The sequence below is a fragment of the Stegostoma tigrinum genome, chromosome 5, assembly GCF_030684315.1.
Source record: "Stegostoma tigrinum isolate sSteTig4 chromosome 5, sSteTig4.hap1, whole genome shotgun sequence".
Lineage (NCBI taxonomy): Eukaryota > Metazoa > Chordata > Chondrichthyes > Orectolobiformes > Stegostomatidae > Stegostoma > Stegostoma tigrinum.
In genome coordinates this window covers 31258226-31280526 of record NC_081358.1, presented here as the reverse complement: position 1 = coordinate 31280526, position 22301 = coordinate 31258226, and the positions used below count along the sequence as shown (strand labels likewise).

At 39.4% G+C, this 22301-nt stretch overlaps 2 protein-coding genes across 8 annotated transcripts in view; both read right to left on the bottom strand.

Moving 5' to 3' along the window:
• Positions 1–6139: 6139 nt before the first annotated feature.
• LOC125452057 (transcription factor 24-like) lies at positions 6140–11767 on the bottom strand. The gene is made up of 4 exons (XM_048529982.2): positions 11737–11767; positions 9499–9621; positions 8333–8789; positions 6140–6274 (listed from the first exon to the last, which is right to left on the bottom strand). Exons 3-4 carry the CDS (start codon positions 8753–8755, stop codon positions 6164–6166), a joined length of 534 nt encoding a protein of 177 aa, XP_048385939.1. The 5' UTR covers positions 8756–8789; positions 9499–9621; positions 11737–11767; the 3' UTR covers positions 6140–6163.
• A 753-nt stretch (positions 11768–12520) lies between these two features.
• ppp1r42 (protein phosphatase 1, regulatory subunit 42) overlaps positions 12521–22301 on the bottom strand; it is an 86614-nt gene continuing 76833 nt past the window's right edge. For all 7 annotated transcript variants that reach the window (XM_048529924.1, XM_048529930.1, XM_048529925.1 and 4 more), the window contains one exon: positions 12521–14619. In XM_048529924.1, coding sequence (XP_048385881.1) covers positions 14554–14619 — 66 coding nt within the window. In that variant the 3' untranslated portion in view covers positions 12521–14553. The remainder of the gene's footprint in view (positions 14620–22301) is intronic.

Genomic DNA, 22301 nt, shown 5'->3' with positions numbered 1-22301 from the left:
ATTAAAATGGAAATTCATACAAAAATAAGCGAGTGCGTGAGGAAGGATTGGTGGGAACAGTTCTGAGGAAGAGTAAGTGGACCCTTCGATACTGCCACACCTGCTAAGTTTCTCTAGCTCCTTGTTTTTGTTAAAAACAATTGAGTGTTTTCGTTAATCCTTTCTTGCCACATAAACAAGAAAGCCCTGGACATACCAGACTACAATATTTATTTTATTTAATAATAGATCCAGAGGAAAATTGTAATAATGTGATAACTAGCATCTGTGAAGCAGTTCATAAATTCAACAAATTGATTTTATAAGTATTTTATACAATCTAAAACAAGGAAAATTTTGCCAGTTGTAGAAAATGTTGTAAACAGTTGGTTATCCACTATTTCAATTTGTTTATATGTGATTTTTAATGCAAACCAGGCTCTTTCCCAAAATATTTTTCAGCTCTCAATGATAATTTTACATGAAAGCCATTTGGCTCCTCAATCTTCCTAGATACCTTACCCATTCAGTTACTATACAAAAAAAGACATCATCTCAACTTAGAGATAGCAAGAACTGTGGACATTGCAGTCAGAGTCAATACAGTGTGGAGCTGGAGGAACATGGGAGGTCGGGCAGCAGAAAAGGAGCTGGAAATTTGACTTTTTGGGCCTAGACCCTTCATCAGCACTGATGAAAACCAGCAGCTGATCAGTCATTTGCAGACACAGAAATGTTTTGATTCTATAGGTGGAGATTCTGATATAGCATTCACAAATTAGATTTTTGATTGGTTGGCCATGAAATGAAATGATGGTGAAGAGATGAGTGGAACTTGCTAAAAATGCTGTAAGAATTGCTTGTTTTAAACTTTTCTGCAATTGCTATGCAGCAGTTATTAGTAAAGTAAGTCTGGATGGTTAAAAAATGTGAATGCCCAGAAGAAAGTGCAAGTTTCATTCAAGGATTGTGTGTGAAAAGAGAATGATGCAGCAATCCAGAGGCAGCATGTTCCAGTTAGGATGAAGGGCAAGGCTGGTACGTATAGAGAATGGTAGGTGACCAGAAAAATTGACGTTTAGGTCAAGAATAAGAAGGAAGCAAATGCTAGGGGGAGGCAATGGTCCAGTGGTATTATCACTGGACTGTTAATTGAGAGATCCAGATAATGTTCTGGGGATGTGGGTTTGAATCCCGCCACAGCAAATGGTTGAATTTGAGTTCAATAAATATCTGGAATTAAGAATCTAATGATGACCATAAATCCATTGTTGATTGTCGGAAAAAACCTGTCTGGTTCACTAGTGTCTTTTAGGGAAGGAAACTGCCATTCTTACCTGGTCTGGCCTACGTGTGACTCCAGACCCACAGCAATGTGGCCGACTCTTAACTGCCCTCTGGGCAATTAGGGATAGGCAATAAATGCTGCCAGGCCAGAGACGACTTCATCACGTGCATGAATAAATAAAGGAGGTATAGAGAGGAGAAATCAAATGATTCCCTAGAAGAGTATAAAGGAAAATTCAAAGGGATTCTATAAATACATTAAGGACAAAAGGGTTATTAGGAAGAGAATAGGGCCCCTTAAAGATCACCAAGACCACTGATATGTGGAACTGCAGGAGATGGAGGAGATACTAAACAAGTATTTTGCATCAGTGTTTTCTATGGAGAAGGATATGGATACGTAGAGCATGGGGGAATAAATAGTGACATCTTGAAAAATGACCATATTGCAGACGAGGAGGTGCTGAAAGTCTTAAAACAAATAAAGGTGGGTAAATCCCCGAGATATGATCAGGTGTATCCTGGAACTGTGTGGGAAGCTAGAGAAGTGATTCCTGGACCCCTTGCTAAGACCTTTGTTTCATCAATAGCCACAAGTGAGGTGCTGGATGACTGGAGGTTGGCTAACATGGTGCCACTATTTAAGAAAGGCGGTAAGGAAAAGCCAGGGAACTATAGACCAGTGAGCCTGACCTTGATGGTGGGCAAGTTGTTGAAGGGAATCCTGAGAAACAGGATTACATTTATTTGGAAAGACAAGGGCTGATTTGGGATGGTCAACCTTCTGCCTGGGAAATCATGTCTCACGAACTTACTTGAGTTTTTTGAAGACGTAACAAAGAAGATTAATGAAGTCAGAGCAGTGGACGTGATTCATGTGGACTTCAGTTTGGCGTTCAACAAGGTTCTTCATGGTAGACTAGTTAGCAAGGTTAGATCAAATGGAATAGGGAGAGAACTAACTATTTTTGATATAGAACTGGCTCAAAGGTAGAAGACAGAGAGTGGTGGTGAAGGGTTGCTTTTCAGGCTGGAGACCTGTGACCAGCGGTGGGCTACAAGGATTAGTGATGGGTCTGCTACTTTTCATCACTTATGTAAATGTTTTGGATTTGAGCAGAGGAGTTATGGTTAGTGAGTAGATAGATAGACAAGTAGTGAAGTTTAGTGAAGAAGGCAGGACAGAGCACCAACGCTTCACTGGAGGCGCACTGACAATGTTACCTAGCAGGGTGATGAAACATTTGCACCAAACCCACCAACTCTGAAAGCATGTATGCAACTTCATCCACAACCCGAGCTACAAATCTTCTGAAAAGACGGTGTTACATATGCTTGCCTTTACTGGTCAGCGCATTGAATTTAGGAATTGGGAGGTCATGCTACAGCTATATAGGACAGTGGTTAGGCCATATTTCGAATTCTGCATGCAATTCTGGTCTCCCTGCTAGGAAGGATGTTGTGAAACTTGAAAGGGTTCAGAAAAGATTTACATGGATGTTGCCAGGGCTGGAGGGTTTGAATTATGAGGAGAGGGTGAATAGACCGGGGCTGTTTTCCCTGGAGTGTTGGACGTTGAAGCGTGACCTTATGAAGGGTTATAAAATCATGAGGGGCGTGGATACGGAAAATAGACAATGTATTTTTCCCAGAGTAGGGGAGTCCAAAACCAGATGGCATGGATTTAAGGTGAGAGATAGAAAGGACCTAAGGGGCAACTTTTTCACACAGAGGATGATGTGTCTATGGAATGAGCTGCTAAAGGAAGTGGAAGAGTCTGGTACAATTACAACATTTAAAAGGTATCTGGATACGTATATGAACAGGGAGGGTTTAGAGGGATATCGACTAAATGCTGGAGAATGGGACTAGATTCATTTAGAATATCTGGTTGGCATGGACAAGAAAAGTCTGTTTTTAAACTCTATGAATTTAAATAATCTGAGACTTGAGTTACACCATGTAACAATGTTGATTCCTTGCTGTCTGTTTATATCTTAGTCATTTCCTTTTATAGTAAGGAAAAATATTCATTTGAAGTGCAGCATAACATCAAATTTTGACATTTTAGCAGGGGGTTGATTAGCTCAGTCGTCTGGATGGCTGATTTGCAATGCAGAGTAGCATCAAAAGTATGAAATCAGTTACCATACTGGCTGAGGTTACTGTGAAGAACTCTCCTTCTCAACCTCAGGTTGAGAACCCTCAGGTGAAACCACCTCCAGTCCTCTCTCTCTCTCTCAATCTCTATCTTTAGTGAGAGAGCAACTGTATGCCCACTAGGAGTATAGCAAATGCTGGAGAATCTGCGATAACACAGTATAGAGCTGGATGAACACAGCAGGCCAAGCAGCATCAGAGGAGCAGGAAAACTGACATTTTGGGCCTAGACCCCTCTTTGCACTTTTGCCAGTACAGCAATAATTCTAGAGGCAGCAATTTATAATGAAGATGTGAGTTTTGCTGAGGGTGTTCAACAACATGCCAAATTTTGATCATACAGCCCACCCTATTGGCTAGAAAGGATTTTCTGTCATGTATTAAATACACTTCTGAGAACTGTTGCAACATTCCTGCACTGCAGTCAACATTTTCCACATCAGAGAAACTATAGAGACAAATCTGCCTGTGAATTTGATTTGGTTTGTAACATCAAATATCCCTATGAAATGATCTGGTTAAACAAAATATTTTCACGTTTTTACAAGATTTAATTGCAGAACTTGTATTGCTATCATTAACAAGTCAAAACTAGTCAAATGGTGATTAATCGAACAAAATTGAGACCATTAACATGAACTCATAGGGAGCTAGCGGTAAAGTCCACAGACCAGTAAATCTGGCTATTGGCCTCGGGACATGGGTTTAAGCAGGTTGAATTCAATCAATGAATCTGGAATTAAAGTTACTTTTCGTGATGGCAGTCATGAATATCTGCTTCCCTAATATCCTTGAGGGAAGGAAATCTGCCACCCTAACCTGGTCTAGTCTACATGTGACTCCAGAACCAAGGCAATATGGTTGACTCAGAACTGGCCTCTGAAATAGTTTAGCCAGTCTCTCAAGGACAATTAGGGATGGCCAATAAATGACGGCCTTGCCAGCAACACCCATATCCTTTGGAAGAATAAAGGAATTAAAACTGTTATGTTGCTCAGCAACACACATTTTTTTTCTCTTTTTTTTGTCATAATTACTGTGATGATTAGTGGTTATCAGAGGTGATACATAATATTTCAAATCTGTGTCATAAAAGATTATAAATCAGGTTTTAAAAGTTTGCGTAAAATAACGTGTTATGTATTTGTCTGAATTAACATTTCACAGACATCAACAAAATAACAAGTCCAAAATAACATTCCATTGAAACGTTAACAGTATATTTCAATATATTAAAATTAGGAAGAGATAGCGTCATTCGCTTTTACCATAATTATATTAGTCAGTGTGCAAATATGAAGGCTTACCTAGCCAACATATTTGCTTTTATGACATGTGCATATTTTTGCATGCTCATAAGAGCCCTTTTCTGAACAGTGTAGTTCAAGAAGAATTCAAATTCTGAATCATAAGATTTGCGTAAATGTTAAAGTGAAATCTGCATTCTTTCACATTGCAAAATAACATTTATGTTAATCTCTGTCAATCCCTGCCTCCAAAGAATTAAAACAAGAAAATACTTATGCACACTTTTATTAATAACAATTGACGGAAATATTGAGGTGTTTTAACAAACATCACTAAAATGATAGAACAAGCAAACGAAATATATAGGCTGATTTGTTCATGGTCAGCACAGTGTGATAAGTTAATTATAATTGTAAATTATTCTTTCAATATGTGTACATACACCTATGCCCTTAAAAACAAGATAATTCAATGCAAGACCAATACATGCTGAACTTTTCAGGCCCTAGACCTTTGTTGCACCCAAAATGTATATTTTGTTTCTTTCTGCACGGACGCTGCTTAGTCTGTTCAATATTTCCAGTTTTTGTTAAGTTTTTATTTCAGATTTCCAGCATCTGCAGCATTTAATTTGTGTAGTCCAAATACATGCTTCTTTTCTGGTTAAGAATGATCATTCTTAAGTTTGATGTTTCTAAAATTAATACATTGAACACACAATTTGATTGATTTCACTTGTGTAACAGTTGGTATAAATATTCTACTGAACTATCCACAGGAATGAGAAAGTTTAAATCATATCGAACTTCACTGAAAATGGAACACTTTCTAAAAAAAACTTTAATGAGTCAAAGAAAATGATGCACACATTCACAGGAGCTGGCCGTGCACAATGTTTTTTGCTGTTCATTCATTCTTGTGTTTAGTGCAAACTGGTTGAAATTGAAAGTGCATAGCCCATCAGCCAACCCGAGACTTCAATACTGTACCAGAAACCAGCTACTCGGCCTGCTGTGTTCATCCGGTTCCACACTTTGTTATCTCCCATCCTTCCAAGACCATTAGGGCGAGAAGACTTTGAACAGAAAACGTGAGCTTCAGCACTTTACAAATTTGCAGACATTAATACTTCTCAAGCAGCGTTTCAGATTTCTTTGACATAAAATTGATGAGAGGATGGTAATAGCACAGTGAGTACACATCATCATCGATATTTACAGTTTAAAGTAACACCTAGCTCATAAATCACGAAATATTTCGAGACTGTACTTTGAAAATACACAACATTGAACAATATAGTAAATCAATTTCAAACACGCCTTAGCTCAATAATTGCATTCGGTAATATATTTTATTTACTAATTTCTTTATCTTGAAAAGTGATAGTTCACTCTTTAAGGAATTCAAAGTAGCGGCGGCGAAATCGACAAAAGCAGGTGGTTCCAATAAGCATAAACACCACGCGATGAACTTTGAGAAGTATCTCATCTTAGACAGGATCGGGCCTGGTCACCGCTGCTTGAGTTTGATTCTCTGATTGACCGGAATTCAGAAACTGGCCTGTTGCACCAACATACAACCGGGATCGCATCGGCCACTTCTGAAATTCGTGAACAAAAAACAAGGTTGTTATTCGCTGTCTGGAAACGCGCTCGATTTTAATAAAGTCTACGTGACAGTTAATTCAGTTTGAATTTATTTGTATTTTCGTCCACTCCTGTTTGGTGCAGTGGAATTGTTTTATTTTGGAAATAGGTCACACACTGTTGTAGAAGTAAAATGAAAATTCTGCAAATTGAAATGTTGATTGCTATCGAATTAGAACCGTTGGCTACAATCGCTGGGATAATTTTTCCTTACCGGTGCTAAGCCAATTTTCACCCAAATGTGAAAATGCGCGCGGTTCAACAGAGAAAGTTTTTAAAAGCATCGTACTACTCACTACGCTTCTCAATCAGGTTTCAGAAGGCTTTCATTTTATTATTGTTGTCGGGTCTTGTGTGAACAATTCAATTACACATCTAGTCCTCAATACCATAAATAAACAAGTAGGCAATGATATTATCTGTAATCAAATCAGTGGTACCGTCAACAAAAAATATAACAGGCACCAATTGTTTAGGAATTTGAATTATGTCTTACAGAGCTTTAGCATGTCCCATGTTTTGATTTATCTCTATCGTTTATTATTCCTGTCTTCCTTGCCAGATGTGTGATAATTGCAAGTTTTCAATTATGAACCCTTAAAATAGCGAAAAAAAAGACCAGCAGAAGCTGGAAATCAGAAACAAAAACAAAAATTGCTGGGGAAGCTCAGCAGCGTCTGTGGGAATGGAGCAGAGTTCTGAAGAAGGGTCACTGGATCATAAACGTTAGCTCTCCTTCCAAACCCCTGGCCCCCAACTCCAGCTTAAAACAGCGAACTTTATTTGATTTTGATTTTTAAAGAGCCAAACGTTTGAAAACATCATTTTGATTAAACAAAATATAAATAATCTTCATTCATTAACTACTATAAAAGGCAGATACTGTGCAATTTCATGGTTTCATGCTCTACCGAGCGGAGTTCAAATTGTTGAAAACATTAGGATGAGGGAAGTGGGTTAGCTAATAGCACAATCGATGACAACCTATGAACTAAAGGTTTGTGCCAGAATACTTCCCATTACATTGGAATTACCATAATTTTGGATAATTCCAGACAAAGTTCATTTTCGTTAAATTGACATTAATACCCCTTTTGTCTACCTATTATCTATATATAATCTATCAACAATGTGAATCGGATTAAGTGCAGAAAACTAAATATGTGATCGACAAGACAGGAATATTTTAAAATGTTGCGTCCGCGATGTTCGTCCGAAGTAAGTCATGGACCTGAAAAGAAATTGTGTTTCCACAAGCATTTTCTACCCGGGCCAAAGCTCCAAAAGGCTCAAATTCTAGGTTTATTGCATTTTAAAACCAAATCGATGGATTTGTCGTCAACATTTCCAAACCAAAATGTAAAAATATCCGAACACTCTCCAGTTGTAGTGAACACGGACATTATTTCCACCTTGGGAACAGAACCTTGGGCTACGTTCGCAGAATACGCACTGTTTTGAATTTACAGCGAAAAAATTAAATATAAAACTGGGATTTTTGGTGAAAACTTCACATTATATTCAGCGAAAACTCTCCGAAACACGTGAAAGTACTCAGCGTGCAGAATAATTGTTACAGATTGCTATCTGAGTGAAGTGTGAACCTGTTTTCGAAACATATAATTCGTAGCGTAAAAAGAACATTGAGGGAAATGTTTTCCATCGCGTACTTTAAATAATCACTTTCGTGGCTGTCTGTTTTTCTGTGTGTTGGACAGCAATTCTCTTCATCAAAACAGCCCGATGGAATAAATCATTCTTAACGTCCATGGTTTATTAGAATAATGTCGGCGACAATAGTTGTGGAAAAAAAACAAAAATCACAGTTCACTCATTTATTTAACGGACGATGTTTCGGGTGATTATTGAAAACTATTTGAATATTGAAAGAATGACCACACATGTAAATGACTAAAGCTGGTAACTAGATTAGAAGGAGGGATACACCATTTAGGTTTGAACCCATTTCAAAGTCCCTCTCAGAATGTGGAACGGGATTGCAGATTCCTTACTTTGACAGGGTGCAGGTATCCGTCCCCTTTGAGGGGGTGCATTAACTCAGCAGATCTCCGACTTTCTCCGTCCTCCAGACTTTCTTCCAAGGTCCGGGTCAAATGTGCAATGTAGGTGGTGGCGAGAATTAAGACGTCCAGTTTGGACAGCTTGGTGTCCGGAGGGACTGAGGGCAGAGTTTTTTGTAACTCTAAGAAAGCATGCCGGAGGGTTTGGACCCGGCTCCGCTCCCGGGCTGCATTCGCTGCCGCTGGCCTGCCCCTGGCGCGCACCACTTTGGAGCGAGAGGACAATTCCGACGGCTTTCGGCTGGGACAGATCAAAGCTTCAGGATCCGAGTTGGGGCTGGAACCGGGGCTGACCTCGATCATGACTTTTGGAACAGCAGCGGAATCCATTGGCCTTTTCTTAGGCTGGACCATTCCCCGGGTCCAACATTCATGGGAAAGCGTCAACCTGAAAACAAACAATCCTTCAAAAATGCGCGAACGGAGTTTTTATCCTCATATCGCAACATATTAAAAGCATTTTAAGATACCCGGTTAATTATAAGCTATTTCCTTATGATTCCCAATGCTCAGATGAATCAATTATCTTCTGTAAATACCAAATTTAGTCAATTCCAAATGTATTTTAGTACATCATTGCTCTTTTGTAGTGATGAACGTTACACATGGAGCCCCACAGTATAATTCAATGTCCAGTTGTATAGTCATTGGTTAGGAGTAAACCATCGGACAGCCTAGAACAAAAACAGAAGTTGCTGGAAAAGCTCAGCAGGTTTGGCAGCATCTGAGTACAGAAATCAGAGTTAACGTTTCGGGTACGGTGACCCTTCTTCAGAACTTGCGATTTTCATCGGACAGTCTTTGCGTTTTAGACATTTCACAGGAAGGAAACAGTGGGTTTTCAAAGGCCTGTAAAACGCTTTGAAAAACGCGGGTAAGCCTTAGCCTTTTGTGCACGAGGTGGATTGTATTCAGAAATCTGAGTACAAAAGGTAAGGAATTAAAAAACAGTAAGTTGGTAATAGTCACCCTTCCAATGCGAACTGATGCCGTTTTTCTAAAAGCAAAATGATGCGTGATAAATATGGAACGTTCACTGATTCACCGACCGAGGATAGAGAAACGCGCCCGTGTTACATAATAGATTTTGAAATTACCTTTTTGCATCAATCGAATAACCGATACACTGTGTGTTGTCGAGCGTTGGTTCAGGCGCTACAGCCGTGTTCTCCCGCCGGTTAGAATTCAGCAATGGAACCGTTCTGTCCACTGAGGTGAACCTTTTATAAAGCAATGGTTGTAACGATTTCAGCTTCGGACACTGCTGGCAGACAGCGTTGAGTGCACACCTGAATGAGCCCTGCAGCCTCTGGAGCCATTCATTGGCAGCACAGAGTGCTGACAGTTTCTACACGGAAAACCAATTAATCACTCATGCAGCCCTACTCACTAACAAGTAATGGGACACCCGTGCCAACCTGCTTAAAGAGGCCACATCCTATTTTGTGACCCATGTAGACTGCATTTAACAGAAGAAAGATACATTAATGATACGTTCATGATTTAATCTGATTCGAACAATGTGGTTCATACATATTTCCCATCCAAACTGAATTATCCCTAATAGAAAAACTGTTGGATTTTAAGTGTTGTTACAGAAATCTGAGTGTAAACTGTAGAAATGTTCTGTAGAACCATAAATTAATCCAAGTAATTCTTCCAGAAGGTTAATTGATGTCTTCTTTCTGAAAACACAATTCATCAAATATATGTTTAACTTGTTTTGTTTTACTAACTGCAATAAAGATTGTTGTTTTAAGGATGAAGTAATAACTCTTTTGCAGACAAAATCCTTTTTGACAATCAGTATCAAGTTATATTGCCAGGAGACTAATTTTCATTCTGTTTTCTTTTGAGTTGTGGGCTAAATTAGCTCTTCCCGTCTGAATGCCGACCTGTCAGTTAAAGTTCTACGTGGTTTCAGTTCTAATCGCTTTTGGTAAGTGTACATCGCCGAGATTATGTGGAGTAGTGTTCCGGCAAAATGTCTTACGGCAATAGAATAGCAGACATTGCAATGTATATGGTTTGTGATGTACCTAAAGAGCTACTTTAAACTCCAAATCAACGAAATTTCCACTGGTAATTTAATACCTAAAGGATACTCACGTCTTTATTCAGCAAACTAACAAAAATATAGAATAATATGTTTTGAATGAGGTCCCGACTGTCAGAAAGAACGAGACACACAATGCCCGCCTCGAGCAGAATCCTTGTGCTGAAATAACTATTCGGCTGACACCTTAGGACAGAACTCCACGTTATGTATTAAACGGTATTAAAGCCGAAAAGATGCGATGCTCATTGAGCAGCAGCAAACCTTTTAGCAGCTGGTTTTGATCTTTATAGCGTCATAATTTTAAAATGCAAGTCAACATTATAAATGAATTCTCTAACCTTTGGAGTAAAAACGAATCAAAACATCATTTGCGTTACATAATGAAATGGAACAAATGCGGATCAAATATTACCGTCAGATTTGTTAGAAACACAATATCAGCAACAATCTAGATTAGGTTAGGGAAGGAACGTACTGTGGTGCATTTGGCGTCAAAACTTTGGGAGCGATTGGCGATGATTTCATCATGAGTCTCGTTAGCCACTTAATTAGATGTGGCCAAAACACCAGAACATTTTTAACAATCACCTATGTATCAATACCGAGAACTGCATCTTCAAAGCGAAGTAAGATTTTCTCTTTGAAAACAATTAACCCGTGCATTTGAGCCGTTAACAAGATTTCCCCCTTTGGCAATGCTTGCGAATTCTCTTGAGGAGGTGCAAGATGAAAAGCTTCGGCAAAATGCGAATTTTTGCAGCAATCACAAGATTTTCTTAAAACGCTACGGCGCCAGATTTTCAGGAATACATTCGGTATTATTGTACTGTTATAAACGGAATCCACAGAAACACAGCAGAATCAAGCAGAAATGTGCATGTCAATTGTTAATGCTATGACTGAAGTCATTACTCTGGAATATGTTCAGAAAAAAAACTAAATTAATTACAAACAACAGAATATGATTAAAGTGAGCATCAAACTCGAAACTTTTTTACAGGAGGTTACAATAAATAACATTTTTTCCAATTTTCTGTCCTTTTTCTAACAAGTATTAAACCTTTGCAGGAAAATTGAATGTAGTTAATGCTTGTCAAAGGCTCTAATTTCTGCACAGTAACGAATCGGCTATATATCAGCAACCGGATTATTAACGGAACATACTAAATAAGCACATAATGAATATTTTAAAATTGCCAACAGATTAATGGTGGGAAAGTAACGTCTATTTCAAACAAACTAAAGTAAATTCAGAAACGACCAGTTATGGTGATACCTGATAATTATAAGTTGTTTCTATCTTCAAGGATACTGCCTGCATAGTGGGTTGGTTCCTGTATTTTCTGTTTGTTTTTAAGTTTTAGTTATAGGTGGTGATCTCATTTCATTGGAGTATTTATTCAAATATATGTGTCGTAATTTATTTAAATACTCAACCGAAATAAATGCGTTACCAGTGGAACGCAAGGTCCAGAAAAAGATGTTGTCTCGCAAGGTCATCTGAGTCTGTAAAAAAAAACTATTTCACGTGTGAAATTGTGAAACAGAATGGACCGCGCTCTCAACTATCGCATGGGATGGAAATTTAAAACACGATGTGTTTATTGTGATGGGAATGGGGTTTTTAACAATATTTGTGGTGTATTATAAACATTAAATTTAATTCGAGCTGGTGACTCAGTTCAAGGATCTAACCATTTTATTAATTGGATACAACCGTTTTCCGTGTAATCGTTTTATTTATTTATATATCTGTACTTGCTTCACTTAAAATCAGATTTAACTTGCTAATCATGACAATTAAATCTTAAAAATGTTTAAAAAAATACCTTTGTTCTAAGTCAAAGCTCCTCATCCGCTTTTCAGTTCGGATTGTTACTAAAAGAAATGGCAGTGTACTGATTTTTTAAAATAAGACAAAGTAAATAGAATTTGCCTTAGTATGAAAAAGCGAATAGCCCTAAGATAATACACTCAGGCTTTTAGTAATCAAGACGTCTCGTGCATGTGTCATCTCTATAATTGTTGAAAATGGTTATTAATAAATGGAAATACATTCATAATGGACACATTTTTATTTAGCGACCTGGTTTATCCGGGGTAACAGTTCAATATGCAAATTTTAAACAGTCCGTCAGAGAGTCCCAACAGTTTCCGAAGAACTGGAACATCTCAGATCCTGCGCTTTTCTCGAGTCCAGAGAGTACCGGTGCCGGAGGAGGATCGCAAACAAACGACACCCAAATTATTCAAAGGTAATAATCATAAATAAGTTGCATAAACATAAAATTAGATGAAATAATACGTAAAATAATCGATTAAAGAAATGGTATATTACCAATTATGCACAACTGGAGATTCGTTCATGGCATGAATTTTTAAAGTAACTGAAATGATCAAATCACTATTTTCAAGTTTTCGAAAGAAACGTTCTAGCAGATAAAAGTTACACAGGGTTACGGGTTAACATATTCCATACCACATGTAATAGCAGCTTTTCTAGCATATGCGTGATATTTTATATTTAACGAAAAGAAACTGGTGCTAATAGTGAACAATATTAGCATTATTTACAGTCATTTACTGCATTTATATCAAAGACTTAACTAGCGATATAAACAGAAATACGAAAGAAGTGTGAGAAAAATCAATACTCCTCCCCAATTCGAATATAATTTAACTCATCAATAACAAAATTAACTGGGAGCTGTTCAGCTCACATCGGGTAATGCAATGTCATGACACATCGTCCATAAAAATCGTGTTATGGTTTATATTAAATTGATGAAAACTATTTATATGCTCTTTTAAAAATCTAGAACATGGTTAATTCACTAAATAAGTTTACATTTTACTGAGAAATAGCTTTGTTTTACTGCTGTATGATCCATCATTGAAATAGGATGCATTGCCTGTTTCCCTTTAGTATTTATTCACAGGAATAAAGCGGGCGTTTATCATAAAATGTTATATTGAAGATACCAATGATGGATTTAAAAATTGAATTTAAACGATAAAATGTCCTTATAAAATGCCCCCAAAAATCCAATCTCTTAAATTACTCTCCACCCAACACTGACAAAAGCTTTAAAATTTAGTTCGTGCAAAGACTTTTTGATAGTTTAGACAACGCTTTAAAACACTGACTGAATGCAAGTAAATCTGTTCTGTGTTGTGCAACGGAGCCAAAATAGTCCTGATTATTTTAACATTTCATTTTTCTTAAGCGCAGTCAATGCTAAATTGTTTGTTATTGAGTTGACCCATTTAGTTTAAATAGAGATAAACGATTGCTCACGTGACAATAATAGCGGCGAGGAAAGGAAAGAATGAGATCTTAAGAACTGCCGATGCTGGAGTCTGAGATTAAACAGCGTGGAGCTGGAGGAACACAGCAGGCCAGGCAGCATCAAGGGAGCAGGAAAACCGACATTTTGGTCGGGACCACACTGCGTTATTTAAGGGTTAGAAGAATAAGTTCCAGTGTACATTTCTGCATTTATACTTTACATTTAAAGTTGGTGATGTTTCCGATACTCTAATATTTACACGTATGGACTGAAAAATACTTAAAAACACAAACTGAAGCAAAGATTCAGTAATCAGGTAAATCCGAAAGTAATGGTTTTGCAGGCGGCAGCTCAGTTTAGACAAGATAACGTGAACTCCGCAGAAGGGTGGACAAGTGCGGCAAAATATATAATCGCTCATCTTGTGCCGTCATCGGGCGCTGAGCATCATTGTAAGCCATAACAAGAATTGTATTGAGACATAATTTTAAGATTACCGAACACAAGAAAGTGAAGTAAAAACATGGTGAACTTTTTGACTACAACCTGAAAATCAGTTCACAACATGTGGCTATTTTTGCTACTAAACGGTTTAGTTTTTTTATGAATTTGCCAAACTTAAATATTATTTTTTTAAAAAACGACAAAATACTTGGACAGCACATTTAATGAAATAAATTTGAGTAAATAATCACATTCGTATCTTTCAAAGTAAAACAAAATATGACTAATGCGGTTCCAACATCAGTGAATGGTGACTATATTGTTTGGACCTTCGATCTCAGTTGGCAGCGTCAGTGATGTTAGGCCTGAGGTTCAGCAATATTCTGCTCTGAGGCAAAGGAGGAAGTTTTCCTTAAACCTTGATTCTGTGCCAAAAAAGATTCGATTATCAACGCATGTTTAACATAATGAACAATTAATCAAAGCAACAGATGTTTTAAATACCACTGTTTTCGTGGTGAAGTTTAGTAATGTTTATTCACAGTCCCTTCCACAATTTAATACATGTAAAACCAAAAAGTAATTTGTCAAGAAATGTGAGCCCAGCAAGGTTTGCCACCCATCCCTACTTCCCCTGAGAAGGTGGTGATAAGGCACTTTCTTGAACTCCTACAGTCCATCTGGCGTAGGTACATTCACAGTGCTTTTAGGGAGTTCTAAGAATTTGAACTGACAACAGTGAAGGAAGGGCGATGTAGTTCTAGTCAAGATGGTGGGTGGCTCGCAGGGGAATTCACATAGATCAGCTGCCCTTTTCTGTCTAGGTGTATACGATGGTAACAAAGACATATGTATATTGTGTATAATGGACACTGCTGTCACATGCATCACTGCTGGAGCAAGAGGATATTTAAGGTAGTGAATAGAGTGCTGATCAAATGGATTGCTATGTCCTGGATACTGTTGAGCTTCTTGAGTGTTGTTGGAGAATATACCATCACACTCTCAAGTTGTTTTTTGTAGATGATGGAGAGGCCTCTAAGAGTCAGGAGGTAAGTTACTTGCCGCAGAATGCCCGGCCTCTGACTTGCTGTTGTAGCCACAGTATTTAGATGGCTGTTCCAATTTGGATTTTGATCAAGGGTAACTGTGGGGGACTGATGTGGACAGTGGGGGAAACCAGTGGTGGTAATGCCACTGAATGTCAAAAGGAAATGATCAGTTTCTTTCTTGTTGGAGATTTAATTGCCTGGCACTTGTGTAGCACAAATGTTACTTGTCATTGGTGGCTTAAGCCTAAAAGTTGTCAGCTTTCCCTACGTATGAACGTAGACTGTTCCAGCATTGTAGGAGTCACAAATAGCACGGAGCAATATGCAATAATCAGTGAATATTCCCACTTCTGACCTTATTTTGGGTTAAATAAAAAAATTATGTTCAACAAATAAAGATCTGTCGAGCCAAGTTTGTAAAGAAAATACAAATCCAACATTAAATCTAAATTTGACTTGTTGAGCACAAAAATACACGGTGTGTAATTATAAAGTCAGACCAATAATTACAATATCCGTTCACAATGAGCAGTATCGTTCTTACACCAGCAAGCTGCCACCAGGGCTGTCACACACATAGATTTACACTCTCAATCACTGAAATGGAGCATGGATACTGAGGTAAAAAGAATTGACACTAAAGTTACAGTAACAAAAGATTCCATAAGCTTCTATTTTTCACCAGTAAACGTACCATTATAGGCTATAAATTGACAATTATTTGCATTTATATAGCACCCTAATGTAGATAAATGTATAAATCTCAAATCACTAGATTGTAATCAGGAAAAAAAATGATACCAATGAAGGTGAAATTTGGACTCATACTCGAAAGTTCATTAATAGATACATCTTAAGAACCACATATTGGGGAAGACATGTGGATAGGCTTATGCAGAAAAATCCAGATCTTAAGGTCTAGAAAACAGAAAGCACTGGTGGGACAAAGAAACAGGTGGCTGCGTGTGAGGCCAGGAGTGGAAAAGGACTAGCGATTGTAGGATGCAGGGAAGCTCAGAGTTTGTTGGGGTACGGCCATGTAATTTGTAAATAAATATGAGAATTTTAAAACAAAGGCAAAGGTGAGCACCAATGTAGGTGAGTGGGTTCAGAGATGGGTAATAGGGTCTTGGTGCAAGTCAGCCAATGACTAGCAGGGTATTGGATGAGTTTTGAGTGAATAGAAAGTGGAAAATGGGAGACCCCCATGAAATCATTGGAATAATTGAGCATGGAGTTAAATAAAGGATGGATGAGGATTTGCATAGCAGATAAAATGAAGTGCGAACAGAATTAAGGTAATATTATCAATGTCGAAGGGGACAGACTTGTTGTTGGAGAGATATGGATCAGCTCAGGGTCAACTAAGACACTGAATAATCTGGTGCTGCCTGAAATAGTGGCCTGGAGAGGCAACTGATTCCATAACTGGTGAATGGTATTTTTAGACAGCAATCAATGACAAACTACAGCATATTCAAAGCTTATTTCTTGCTGAAATGGTGGGACTATTAGTGGGTTGGGAATTGGTTGAAATCCATAGTGGATTTTCATCAAGCTCTTAAGCTGAGGCATGGCATTAATATTTCATTTCTAGGTTCCCTGACCAATTGAGAGAGTGGGCAGATAATGCACCAGATTTGTCAAAGGAAGGATTTCTAACTAAAGAACTCCATTAAGGGCCAGAAAGGTATACATACAAGTTTGAGAATATAGCAACTCCTAGGCTGGAGAGGAAGCCTGGGCAGGTTGCCCCCACCCCCACCACCAACCCCACATTCCCAACCCCCAACACCGATCCCTCACCGCTACCAGGTGAAACTTATTTGATCAAGGAATGTGGGTGTCCCTGGCTATGTAAGCATTTCTTGTAGCCATGCTGGGGAGATGTTTTCTTGAACCACAGCACTGCTTGGGATGTAAGCACACCTACAGTGCTGCTAGCAAGTTCCATGATTTTTTTAATATTCATTTATGGGCTGTGGGTATTACTGGCTGGCCAGCATTTATTGCCCATCCCTAGTTGCCCTTCAGAAGGTGGTGGTGAGATCCCTCCTTGAACTGCTGCAGTCCACCTGCTGTGAGTTGACCCACAATGCCATTAGGAAGGGAATTCCAGGATTTTGACCCAGTGACACTGGAGGAATGGTGATACATTTCCAAGTCAGGATGGTGAGTGGCTTGGAGGGGATCTTGAATGTGTTGGAATTTCCATATATCTACTGTCCTCATCCTTCTAGATGCAAGTGGTCATGAGTTTGGAAGGTGCTGCCTGAGGATCTTTGATGAATTTCTGCAGGGCATCTTGTAAAAAGTACTTAATGTTGCTACTGAGCGCAGGCGGTTGAGGGAGTGGATGCATATGGATGCAATGCCGATCAAGCACGCTGCTTGATCCTGGATGGCGTCAAGCTTCTTGAGTGTTGTTGGGACTGTACTCATCCAAGCAAGTAGTGGGTATTCCATCACACTCCTGACTTGTGCCTTATAGACGTTGGACAGGCTTTGAGGAGTCAGGAGGTGAGTTACTTGCCACAGTATTCCTAGCTTCTGACCTGCTCTCGTAGCATCACAGGAACAGGTGAGTCGATGTTTCAGTTCGAACCTTTCGTCAGGACTGAGAAGGGTCCCAATGTGAAATGTCGACGAATCCTGATGAAGGCTCCTGACCCAAAATGTCAATTCTCCTGTTCCTCTGATGCTGTCTGACCTGTTGTGTTCCTAAAGTCCACACTGTGATGACTTTGACTGCAGCATCTGCAGTTCTTCCTGCTGTTGTAGTCACTGTGTTTATGTTGTGAGTCCAGTTGAGTTTCTGGTCAATGGTAACCCCCAGGATGTTGGTGGTAGGGGATTCAGTGATGATAACACCATTGAATGCCAAAAAGCAGTGGTTAGATTGTCTCTTATTCATGATGGTCATGGGCTGGCATCTATGTGCATGAATGTTACTTGCCACTTGTCAGCCAAACTCTGGATATTGTCCAGATGTTGTTGCATTTGAACATGGGACTGCTTCAGTTTTTGAGGAGTTGTGAATGGCGCTGAACATTGTGCAATCATCCAAGAAGATCCCCACTTCTGACCTTATGGAGGAGGGAAGGTCATTGATGAAGCAACTGGAGATGGTTGGGCTGAAGACACTACCCTGAGGAAATCCTGCTGAGATGTCCTGGACCTGAGATGACTAACCTCCAACAACCACAACCATCTTCCTGTGTGCCAGGTATGATTCCATGTGCTGGAAAGATTTCCCCTGATACCCATTGTTTCCAGTTTTGCTAGAGTTCCTGGATACCACACCCAGTTGAATAAAGCCTTGATGTCAAGGGCTGTCGCTCTCATCTCACCTTGGGAATTCAGCTCTTTTGTCTATGTATGAACCAAGGCTATAATGAGGTCAGGAGCTGAGAGGCCCTGGCGGAGTCCAAACTGGGCATCCCTGAGCAGGTGATTGCTGAGCAGGTGCTTCTTGACAGCACTGTTGATGATGCCTTCCACCACTTTACTGCTTATTCCTACTAATATCCTCATGGACAGATGCACTGCTATTGCCAGATTGTGAGGATGTGATCAAATAGACTTTTCCATTTTATTAATTCCCTTCATGCAGGTGGTGAAGGTGGCATTTGGCACATTTGTCCTCATTGGTCAGAGCACTGAGCACACGAGTTGGGACATCATAATATAGTTGTGCAAGAATAACAGTGAGGCCGCATTTGGAGCACTGCATGCAATTCTGGTCGCCTTGCTACAGGAAGGATGTTATTAAACTGAAAGGGTGCAAAAAGGATTTACAAGTATGTAACTGTGACCGGAAGGTTTGAGTTATAAGGGGAGGCTGGATAGGTTGGGATTTATTTTCCTGGAGTGTAGGAAGCTGAGGGGTGACTTTATAGAGGTTTATAAAATCATGAGGGGCACAGGTAAGGTGAATAGCCAAGGTCTTTGTCCCAGGGTAGGGGAGTCCAAAACTAGACGGTACAGGTTCAAGGTGAGAGGGGAAAGATTTAAAAGGGACTTGCATGTATAGAACAAGTTGCCAGATGAAGTGGTAGGGACAAATATAATTAAGACATTGAAAAGACATTTAGACATGTACATGGATAGGAGAGGTTTAGAGGGATACAGGCCAAATGCAGGCAAATGGGACAAGTTCAGCTTAGGAAACCTGGTCGGCCTTGACGAGTTGGGCAAAAGGGCCTGTTGCCATTCTGCATGACTATATGACTCATAGATAGTCTGGAAGGTATGTCAGGGCTTGTACAGAGGGTCAGTAGTGGTTCACCGAGTGACGTACATAAAGATCTTACCCAGATAATATTCTGCCTTTGTCACTCTTCATGCTTCTTCCGACTGGTATTCAACCTAGAAGAGCTCTGATTCATCAGTTGAAGAGAGGGCAGTTGGGAGTAATTGATAAAAAGGTTTCCTTGCCTATGTCTTAAAAATGATTGGGGTTCAGAATCAATATTTAGGATTCCCAGGGCAATTCCCTTCCAACTGCTTACCACATTGTTACTATCCCTGGTTCATCTGTCCTCCCAGTGCACCAGGACATACCTAGGAATGCTGATGGATTTGACTGTGCGATGATACTATGGCTTTAAGAGGCCTATTTTCTCCTGGTTTTGTTTTAAAGAAAGGTTTTAAGACAGAGGTGCTGAGTTGTCTATTGAAAATTTGTAAATAGTTTGTGAGGCCTGGCTTTATTCTAAAAGGAGGAACAATAAAAGCAGCCTAAATTGGTGCGCTCAGGCTCTCACAGAACTAGGATTTTTAGTTTATTAGTTTTACAGCCATTGCAGTTGTTGCTGGGTCTGTTACTACAGTACATCTCTCTCTGCCACAATCTCTCAGGGTTCTCTTGAACTTTTTCTCCTGGGCTTCTGGAGTTACATGTGAGGCAATCTGTTTTCTGAATTTGACTTTTGCTAAAGGTGTGTTTACAGAATGTTTTTATATTGGAACAGTTAATTAGTAATGATTACTGTACCTAACATTTGATTAAGCATTTCAATGGACTAACAGCTAAGCTGATTCTTTTCTTTTTATTTTGTTGTATTTTAGCTGTAGTGCATTGTGTTTTGCTTAAGTCAAGTAATTTTCCCAATTGAATTGCATTTGGAAAGCAACACCTTACATTTATATTTAAAATAAGAAAAAGTTGGAGGGGGGTCTAGGTTACCTTCTTATATATATTTGTGGAGTGGGGGGGGGGTTTGGTCTGGTCCATAATAGCTGGAGCCTCGTCTGCAAGTTATAATTATAAGTATGGTTCTGTCAAGCTGTTGCTTGATTAGTCAGCAGGACAATTCCCCAATTTAGGCACAAACTTCCAAATATTAAGGAGGAATGTGCAAGCTCCATGGGATTGGGTTTGCTGTTTTCCTTTGTGGTGCCCAGGTTGATGCTGACTTGTCTGTCTAGTTTTATTCCTTTTAGATATCACAGCGGTTTAAATAACTGAGACAGTAGTGAAATGAGCTCTCTTCGGAAGGGAGGAAAACTACAGCCTTTCTAACGAAGCAGATATGAATGGAAGCTTCCAAAGTTTGCAGCAGCAGTCTCTCTCAGCTGGAGACAGTGTAGTGAGTGATAGCGGACGTGAGAGGGTGTGGAAAGATGAGTGACAAAATACTCAGGTGCCAAGCCCCATAGTTGTCATATTTCTGGCATTATTTTGTACAGCACTCTCAGAACAACGTAACTCGCAGCTCCAATCATTCTAGGCACCTCACCTTCTGAACAGCAATAATCACTATTTACCTAATCCTATTCCCCCCTTGGACCCTAGTCACACAACGACCCTTTACAAATGATGGCCTTGTTTTCTACACATATAAGCAATTTCCATCAGTCATAACTGTTTCTTTGCCTTGCAATACATGGAAACAGGTCCAGGGAAGGGCAGAGAGCCAGCAGTGGGGTGTCAGGTGTTGCAGTAGTATTGGGGAATGGATTGTTCCTCCAGAAACAGGTACCTTTGCAACCACTGGAAACGCGTGCTTACCTGGTCCACAGGGAATGAGATCAAGTTTCAGGATGCAGATGTCAACAACAACCTCCGGTGAAAGCCAAAGTTTTTTAAGGCACTGATGCTTAGGCAGGTTGAGAGAGATTATTTTCTCTTGCTGACTCTGTGTCGAGTGTCACACCTTCTTTGAACTGGATCTTTATGAATATTCCTTCTGTACTCCTGAATGGCATGTAGCTGAATAGAAGGTAGCTGCTGCTACCACTGCTGGTGTTGGAGTCCAAGAAATTAATTGACTTCCAAGATCTATTTTTCATTCACTGGTTCGGCCAGCATGTATTGCCCATCTCTAGTTACCCATGAAAAGGCCATGATGAGTTGCATTCTTGAACCACTGAAGTTCATATGGTGTAAGTACATTTGAGATGGAATTTCAGAACTTCAAACCAGTGACACTGAAGGAATGGCAATAAGGATGTTGAGTAGCTTGGAGAATAACTTAAAGGGGTTGGCATTCCCATCTACTGTCCTTGTCCTTCTAGATGATAGTTATAAAGGGTTTAGAAGGTCCTGTCTAAGTAGCCTTGGTAAATTGTTGCAATTAACCCACATGTAGTGAGAGCACCATCTTAGCAGCTATGTTGTTAACACTGCTACTACGTATTCAATGCTGGAACTCTTCATTATCACTAGTCCGAATACTCCCATCTTGTCAATTTTATTTCAGAAGCTGGTTGATCCTGGCAAGTTACTGACAGCTCAGAAAATAAATGCACTTCGAAAATGACAGTTATTACAGTACAGGATGAGGCCATTCAGCTCATAATGTCTGTACTGGTTCTTCGAAAGAGCAATTCATATAGTGCCAACACCGCTTACTCTCTATCAATTTACACAACTGTCTTTTCCACACAGTTGTCTAATTCTCAATTAAATCTGCCTCCAACACACTCAGGAAGTCTCACTAGTCATTGTGTGAAAAAGTATTTCCTCTGATCATTTTTGTTTCTTTTACTAATTACTTTAAGTGGCTTGATGGTTAACACTGCTGCCTCACAGCACTAGGGACTCAGGTTCA